The 9,113-nt window shown below is 34.7% G+C and overlaps 1 protein-coding gene across 2 annotated transcripts; it reads left to right on the top strand.

The window, feature by feature from the left end:
* Positions 1-1,145: 1,145 nt before the first annotated feature.
* LOC109541075 (monocarboxylate transporter 13) lies at positions 1,146-8,838 on the top strand. 2 transcript variants are annotated; one of them, XM_019909766.2, is made up of 4 exons: positions 1,146-2,084; positions 4,974-5,213; positions 6,306-7,085; positions 7,140-8,838. In XM_019909766.2, the coding sequence occupies exons 1-4, from the start codon at positions 1,919-1,921 to the stop codon at positions 7,916-7,918; spliced, it is 1,965 nt and encodes a 654-aa protein (XP_019765325.1). In that variant the 5' UTR covers positions 1,146-1,918; the 3' UTR covers positions 7,919-8,838. The 2 variants fall into 2 exon arrangements, with proteins under 2 accessions (XP_019765325.1, XP_048519951.1); XM_048663994.1 differs by lacking the exon at positions 1,146-2,084 and adding an exon at positions 2,273-4,029.
* The last annotated feature ends 275 nt before the right edge of the window (positions 8,839-9,113 follow it).

Below are 9,113 nucleotides of genomic sequence, written 5' to 3'. Positions count from 1 at the left end.
GATGAAATTCCACTTAACGAATGGTTAGAAAAGTATAAAGACTCTGACTACGAGTATGCCACAGACGAAGATGTCCCAATGTTGTCGAAGAACAACTTAAAACCAAATTGAGTGATTTCAATTTCTTCGAATATGTGAGCATTGATAATTTCTTCATTCTTACAAGAGAAATGTTGAACGATGAGCAAATTATGGACTCCGTAACCTCATCTACAGCTTTAAGCGATAATGAGAAAGATGACGATTTAGGTGAAACGTATTCTACTGTAGACACTAATGCGGTTTCAACCATTTCTGAAATGACAAAAAAAGTGTCAGAAACTCGGAATTTTGTACAATCACGCCAAGTTCCTAATCATATCACAAATGTACAAACAAAAATTACAGACTTTATGAAGTAGATTTCAAATTGAATTTTGTTTATATTTTTGTGTTCTTTTTAGTCATACCTACTAACTTCATCTACTCTATGTAAAAACAACGAAATAAAATACACCACGTGTTTTTGTCTTATTATTCGCTTATAGCGCACTCCGCATATAACGAACCAGTTTTAGTTTATTCTTCAGGTTCGTTATATCCGGACTCAACTGTAACTTTCTCCCAGAATTGTTTTTCATTATAGAAAAATTCAACGGAAATAAAGTCTTTTAACCCTAAATTTTGTTTAAAAACTCTTCATAAAAGTGTTTAATTTGCAATTATCAATTTTGATTTTGAATATTTTAACATCAGATTACTCAATACCGATCACGATACACATTGATGTAATTTCACCTAATCTGCTTTTGCGCGATTTTACATTTTTTCAGAGAATGTGAATGTAATGTAACCCAGTACTGAGTAATTTTATTCACCCCAAATTTAAACGCATAGAAAAACTACCAGTGGCATTTTTTAATCATCGTTGCTTTTTCGTCTCGTAGTAGAACACTATTTGTTTTAGAAGTTTTCCAATTAAAGTCCTTTTCATTTGGAAATATATCAAAATTGAGCGACAAACCGAATGAATATTCAAGACATTGTGGGACGCGAAATTTTGAGAGACCCCCTGTATATTTAAAAACGAATTATGAGATATGGGGTCATAAATTAGAAGTTGATGAATGTGAGGCGATAACATTTATCTATTTACTGGTAAATGTTGTTCTGTTTTCGGGTTGAAAAGATTCGAAAAACCGGTTGGGGTTCAATATATGTGCGCATAGAAGTGAAATTGGAGGGTCTCACGACTATTACTAAATGTCATACATCTTTATATATATGTGCTTAATTGAATTAAGTAGATATATCTAATTAAACATTAATTTAGAAATGGGATTATGTGTGTTAGGCATATAATGCTGAATAATTTAAGCTTTCTTCGGTAGCGATAAGATAGCGCATTATGTTTGAGTAAAATGTGATTAATTGCCTTAGTTCTGTTACAGCGGTTAAATGTAAATGTTAGTATATTATCATTTTCTCGAATATTACAAAATTACCGGGAATTAACCAGTTGCTGCCGCTTCGTTTCGGTACATAGATTTTTAATAACTTATTTGGTGGTACCACCGTACGTCCTTCGAAGTGTTGTAGCGCATATCAATCGGTTAAATTATTGTTCGGTTAGTGGGCAGATCATCTTTATCACTTAGTAATGTAAAGCACAATTGTAGTATGCAAAGTTTGCAATTGTTAAGTTAAATTGTAAGTTAACACTGCAACAAGAAGTCGCGTCCAACGGCGCGTTTGTTACAGCACATAACTACAAAAATCCACTTTCAGTACCACAAGTAGGTACTATTCAATAGAACTGGAATCAGCTGTTCTTTACCGTTCTCAGTGAATACATCGGTGGTACTGGTTCGCTTTAGTGAAGTCAATTTGGTGCTTTTTCGGCATTTTAACTTAACTTTTCGGTTCAAAATTCGCGAAAATGAGTACTAACGCAAAAAATACTCGAAGTCCCGTCGAGGAACCCCTGTTAACGAAACCAGTGAAAAGTGCGAATTTACCAAAAAACGACGATGAAACTCCAGTCCTAAATAGCCAAAGCCAAGTCTTCAGGGATCTAAAACCATCAGAAATTATTAGGAATAAAAGTAAGTTTTATATTCCCATTCCACTAAGCGTATGTTGACTCGTATGCGTTTATTGTCTACAATTTCATGTGCCAGGCCAGAGGTTCAATGCAAGGGAACAAAGAACAATAGCAGCGGCGATTGTTAAAAAAATCAACAATTTGTTGGATAAAGTTGGAATAATAAATAAAAATATTAATATATCAAGAAAATACCGACGATAATAAATCAGCACTGATTATTATAAATTTGCACCTGGCTTTACCTTTACTGGTATTTAGTAATTGCCCGATAATATGTGGTTTAACGACATCTTTACTAACAACTAACAACCATTGAGCTTTGTGAACCTTTTTCCAATTAAAAAGGCCCTAGATGTTGGTCTAATTAATTATTAATAAGCTTAATAAGAAAGAAGCAACACAGATCCGTTCGGTTGGGACCTTGACGTTTTATTAGGCTAATTAGTAAGTTCATGTACTTGAATTGATACTTAGAAAAACACATATGTGAACGTACTATTCACGCAAGCTGTGCAAGTAATTGTTTTGTTTCAATGGAATTGTTGAACACAAACGTGATTTTCTAATTGACATTAAATCTTCTGCATTATCGTGCATAAATATTTCTTGCTTTTCCACTAGCTGGCACAGTGAAAGTAAGCAATTTTACTTGTGCGATTGAACATCAAGTTTTTAAAGTTGTTTCAATTGATGGGCATATCAGAACGGAAGGATGATTAAATGCACCATTATCTTTAATTGCCACCAGGCAGCTTCATGTTTTACTTCATGTTCTTTTAATTAAACTGTGTTAAAGTTATGAAGTCATATTATGTTATCCAGATCTACTAGGCAATTGTAAAAATCAAAAGCTGTGCAAAGCTACTCATTGTTTTATTGTTTTTTAAACAAATACGTTTATCGCCTTATCAACGTCTAGGTTAAAACCACATTAAGTACTTGAAATTGCATCACAGAAAATAAATAAATATGTCAATATCAATAAACTTATCGATGCGAAATTCTTTTAAAAGTCTGCACTTTTCAATTCATACCGGTATCAAAGGAATTGCAAAAAATACATCAGCGCACATCTACGGGAAACACATTTATTCCGCATGTTTCAGGCATGATTATTTAATGTTTCATTTAACGAAAAGATGTGTGTTGTATATGTATATGTCCATTATTGCAGCGAGCGATAACATTGAAGTCTTTAGTCACGCGATAGTCATTCAATACCACAAACAACTTGCAATTTACCACTGAGGTTTAACCGTTCCTAGATTGAAATGTTCTCTCATTGTATCAATAGTGTAATCTATGAGATTGTTGACTGGTTATTCTACTAAATATTCTTATTGGACGTTATTTACTCAATTCGTGTGTTACTTACAATCAACAATTACCAGGCTTTTGTCATTAATTCCCGGAAATTCCCAGTTTTGAATAACATTATAATATTTATTTTTCCGAATGCGTGTTATTGACTTCGATCTATTGACGTAAATTTTCTTCCAGACGTTTTGCAAGCGCGAGCCGCTCCCATCTTCAAACTAATACAACGGCATTTCCTATCAATAATCAAACAGCCCTGTACCAACATTTAATAGATCTACAATACCAATGCTAAGTACATTGTAAACATTTGCAAGCAGACCCGCAAAGTGATAAAATGTTGAATATGATTTACAATACTAATTTATTTTCATCTAGCGTTGCTGACGTTGATCATTTACATCGTTAATTAGACAAGACTTGCGAATTCTTTGAAATTGGTTTGATATTGCAGTCGGTGGAAGCACAACATTTATACAGGGGCGTATTTTCTTTGATTCTTCCTCCCAATGTTTTCCCTTCGACTGCGCCAGTGCCTGCTTTTGCTGTTTCTCTGTCTCTTCAGTAGAGCAAATATCTCCGATTATTTCCTCACTGCCATCTCGCCCCGTATCCCGAACATACGTGTGAGTGAATTTTGTGAATTAAACACTTTTTGAGCATACATTTCCTATCCAGGGTTACGGCCCCGAAGATATTTAACCCCACGGTACGCCTCTAAGGACTGAGATATTTTTTTACTTAAAGCGGCAAAAGATGATTTTTCATACTAGTATTTTTGTTATTTCGGGTACTTTACTTGTGGACACGATAAGCTAATGAAATATTCAGATTATATTTCGTGAGACTGCCACTAATTGACGCATTATTTAGTAATAATAAGCACGGAAAAGCGCTAAGTGATTTACCACACATCATTTATACTAGCAACAACATGCCAACCCGCGTTCTAGCAATATGAGAATTATTTTTTTGTGGAAGTCTCAGCAATAATTCATTTATTTCAACTTATACCTGCGCTGTTAATTATAATTTGACTTACTTAGCGGATATACTAAATACTTAACAATTAGTTTAGTGTTGCTGTTCTAATCGGAAAAGACAAATAGTGCTTATATAAAACCTTCAACAATGCTCTGTTATGCGGGGTAATTGAAAAGTGGCTTGCAGCTATTTTAAATTAATTACTCAAATACTTCGTCGACAAAGTACAGAGTTAATTTTGCAATCATTCACAAACAAGAGCTTGTAGCTGTAAAAAATGCGCATGACTTTCAGCAATCGATCCTCGGGAAATGTAATAGAGAACAAGGAATATTCACGCCAACTCATCTGCAATTAACTAACATTTTCATTTCAAAGGCTAATTGATACTAACTGGCACCTTTCGTAAAATAAGGTTTATCTGAGGTAGCTATGAATATATGAAAAAAAAATCACTTAGAAGCTGACTCAAAATTCCATTAATTATCCAGTCAATAATTGCTTATAAATTTAGGTAAGTAGTTAACTAAATCGCTGCTGGGCAAATAATAACTGGGTTTCTGTAATTCGGTTTTCTCCTCCTCAGGTGTAATTCTATTGGATAGGAGAAGAAATGAAAAAGCCATGGAAAAGTGGAAAATGGTGCCCCCAGATGGTGGTTGGGGATGGCTGGTGCTTTTCGGAGCGACGCTCGTCAATATCCTGGTCCCTGGAACAATCAAGTCATTCGGAATCCTATTCTTGGAATTTCAAGAAGCCTTCGAAACCACTCCTTCCGAAGAAATGTGGATTCCGGCGTTGTGCTATTTCCTTTATAGTTCCTTAGGTAAGATGATCCCAATTCAAAAATTAAGGTCTTGATGATTTTTTCGACACGCTGAGAGCATATCAGATTAGCCCGTCAGTTCACATTAATCTCTTTCCAAATCAAAATTAATTCCTGGGTTTCAGTCATTTATTGTCTTTATTTATCCATTAAAATATGTTTCGGTCTATTTTTCCACCATCATCAGTTTTTCTAAAATAACATAGTTAAAAAAATGCATTAATTTAAAAAACAATCACAGTTCGTCAACAGCCTCATCATATCACACATTGAAATACATAATCAAAATCAATTCCTGGGCTTCAGTCATTTATTGTCTATTTATCAATTAAAATACGTTTCGGTGTTTTCCACCATCATCAGTTTCTATGTGTAGCGTTGTTGCTACTTGAAGCCTTGGCATATATATTTTTTTAAATATATGCCAAGGCTTAATTGGAAATTTGGAATTGAAACACAGTCAGGAAAGTATGTACAATTAAAATACATCACAATTGCAACACTTTAAAACATTCTAAAATTAATTAGGCCTAACAGGTGATTTTAGTCAGGACAATAAAATTTGGGAACAGACTAGAATTCTTTGTTCAGATACTTAAATATTTTTACTTACACGTGTAGCGTTGTTGCTGCTTTAGCTTTAGCGCTACATGTGTAAGTAAAAATATTTAAGTATCTGAACAAAGAATTCTAGTCTCTTCCCAAATTTGATTGTCCTGACTAATCACCTGTTAGGCCGAATTAATTTTAGAATGTTTTAAAGTGTTGCAATTGTGATGTATTTTAATATGTGATATGATGAGGCTGTTGACGAACTGTGATTGTTTTTTAAATTAATAAAATTTGTTTTAACTATGTTATTTTAGAAAGACTGATGATGAAATTGAAACACACAAAGTCAGGAAAGTATATACAATTAATCTCTTTGGGGTCAGCTACTGATTGAATATCTTCGTCGGAATGATGACGCTTGAAAAATCTCAGACCCCTGAAGGCAACAATTCTGTTCTCAGATGCTATATTGAAAGCTCTCCGTCCGATTTAATAATGAGCTGTTTTACAAGTTTAATAATTTTGGAATTTTATTTCCAGGTCCTGTATCCAGTATTTTATCGCTTAAGTATTCGTATCGAACAGTAACGTTCCTAGGAGGTGCATGTGCTGCAGGCGGCATGATATTGAGTTTTTGGGCGAATTCTGTGCGTTACTTGTTTTTCACTTATGGGTTCTTATTTGGGTGTGGAGCAGGCCTATCATTTCCACCAACCGTTTATATTGTTTCAGGCTATTTTGTAAAACGCAGGGGCATTGCCAATGGAATATGTATATCTGGATCGGCGTTTGGTTCAATTCTACTGCCCCCTTTGTTGCGACTTATTTTAGTAAACTACGGTTATAAAGGCGCGTGCTTAATAATGGGAGGTATAACTCTCAACGTGTTCGTGGCAGCTCTTTTCTACGAGCCTGTCGAAAAGCATCTTAAACGAGAAAAGATAGATGATGGAGATACCGTTGAAGAGGCTCCGGAGCTGAAACAATCGAAATTCATGTTGAGCGACGACAGTATGACGTCCCTGCATCACATACCGCATAACGATCCTTTCTTAGAACAGAGTGATATATCTGATGCCGGATTTAACCGAAGTGCTTCTAGTGCCGCAGTACAGCATACAAAAAGCACTCAAAGGGAAAGGAAAATTAGCGTCCCAACTGGCAAACAAGAAGTAATGCGCTATAAACAAGGCTATACTGGGTCGCGACATAACATGAACAGCAACTCCGCTTTACATGCGGTACCTGAAGCACAAAACGGAGACACAGATATATTATCTCATAGTAAGATGCATGGCTCAAGGATCAGTAATCGTGCAGGTAGGTTTGAAGCCCCCATATAATCCAATCTGCTTAATTTCACATCATTTTCAGGTGCTCCGAAGCGCAGTACCTCGACTAGTTCCTTTCAGTATGTCAGTACACCATTCCATGGCAGTACTCTCACTTTACAACCCGAAATATTTGCAAGTTCATTCAGCTTAAAATCGACGACAAATAAAAAAAACGGAACACCTCCCGCGAAGAAAGTTAAGCTATTTGATATTTCTCTGCTAAAAGATCCCCTTTATCTAATTATTCTAATTTCAAACGCCACCAACGCGATCAGTTATACCAATTTCATCATTCTATTGCCCTTCTATGCGATGAAGCTTGATTTTGACAAAAACAGCGGCGCTATGCTCTTATCATTAGTAAGCGCTCTGGACCTGGTTGGGAGAATGGGCGGTTCAGCACTTTCAGATCTAACAAAGTTTCCTAAGTCTTGGTACTTTGTTGGTGGCCTTTTTATTTCCGGGGTTTCACTAGCGTTAATGCCCTTCTTCAAGCAGTACTGGATAATTGCAGCTTTTTGTGCAGTATTTGGTTTAGCTTCTGGTACTTATGTAGGAATCACAGCTATTGTAATGGCAGACATGCTTGGCGAAGAACGCTTGCAGTCTACATACGGAATCTCTTTGTTTGTGAACGGTATTCTTCAGCTAGTTGGTCCGCCTATCTGTGGAGTCTGGTTCGAAGCCACTCAATCGTTCGTTTCTTTATTTTGTAGTTTAGGGATCATTTTAGCGGTCGGTTCTTCGCTTTGGGCCTTCGTTCCTTGCATAAAAAAGCCCGTTGCTGATAAGTCAGATTCGGAAGATAATGATGAATAACCCCCTTTAATTCATTATTTATTCATTAATGAGCGGCATGGTATTGTAAACCAAGGTATTGAAACTATTTGTAACTCTGCCAAAAATTTCTATAAGTAGATGCCCTTCCAAATCTACAAAAAAAATTATATACTTGCTAGTGTAATTGACCCAATATGCAATTAACTCAAATCCTCCTTTAGTGTAGACATCAACCTACTGATGAAGAAATTTTCATTAGTAAAATGAATTTGGTTGGCAACTACTTATACGATGTATTTAGCTTGCAGCAAAATTTGAGCACTTTTGCAACGTTTTTACCGCCTTGTCCAAACCAGAAGTTTAAAATTAATGTTATTGTGTACTCGCAATACTGTTTACAGGCAGTCGCAGCCCATAATACATAAAAAAACTATCGTTCTAATTGCCACACAGTACAAAGTCTATAGGTATGTTTGTTTACCACAATTGTAGGCATATTAATATTGTAGGTTTTTTATGTCAATTAGGGCTGAATTTGTTAAGGCCATTGTGCGTTAAAAAAATTTAAATGTACATATTGCATGCAGAACCAAAACATTTTTTGTCTGTTTATATATTATTCACCAAATACCTACCGACCCTCAAAAAAAAAACGAAACAAGCACTTTAAAACATCCGTTTTCGAAGGGATACCTATATAATGCCATTGTAACTAAATCATATCAAGGGAAGTGCTTTACGTATTTATATTTTTGTAACATATTTTACTTTAATGTCTAATACTTATTATGTATGTTCTTAGGATGTGGAACTACGCTTGTGGTTTCAATCCCATTACACTTTTGTAATATATCGAGTTTTCTATCATTTTTTTTCGTATCTAGATTACGGAAAACCGCCAGTGTGATTGAATGTTTAAGTTTAAGATAAAAATAAAGCAATATATTTTTGTTCTAAAACAACTGTTTAAATTAATTTCCCGAAAAGTCTTATTCATTAATTATCAGGTAAGTTTTTGCGCTTTCGTTTCAATGGGCCAATTTTTCGCAAATAAAGGTATTATTAAATATGTACATTCAATATATTTTAATGTTATTTACATTATTAACATTACTGATGCCCAATATTATAAAATATAACATAAATTGCTCATCGACAAGTGACTAATAATACCAAATAAATTTAAGGATTTGTACTTTTATATAATATTAAAAGTAAAATAATTCTTTTAACG

The sequence above is a fragment of the Dendroctonus ponderosae genome, unplaced genomic scaffold (assembly GCF_020466585.1).
Source record: "Dendroctonus ponderosae isolate FM_Combo_2020 unplaced genomic scaffold, Dpon_F_20191213v2 Dpon_F_20191213_1, whole genome shotgun sequence".
Classification (NCBI taxonomy): Eukaryota; Metazoa; Arthropoda; class Insecta; order Coleoptera; family Curculionidae; genus Dendroctonus; species Dendroctonus ponderosae.
The sequence above is the reverse complement of the archived record's forward strand: the minus strand, read 5'-3'. Positions and strand labels throughout refer to the sequence as shown.

Bases quoted from the DNA above. Each gene is read 5' to 3' on its own strand.
- LOC109541075 (XM_019909766.2), top strand. From the start codon at position 1,919: ATGAGTACTAACGCAAAAAATACTCGAAGTCCCGTCGAGGAACCCCTG. The intron at 2,085-4,973 runs GTAAGTTTTATA...TCTCCTCCTCAG, and splicing joins AGAAATTATTAGGAATAAAA to GTGTAATTCTATTGGATAGG. The intron at 7,086-7,139 runs GTAGGTTTGAAG...CATCATTTTCAG, and splicing joins AAGGATCAGTAATCGTGCAG to GTGCTCCGAAGCGCAGTACC.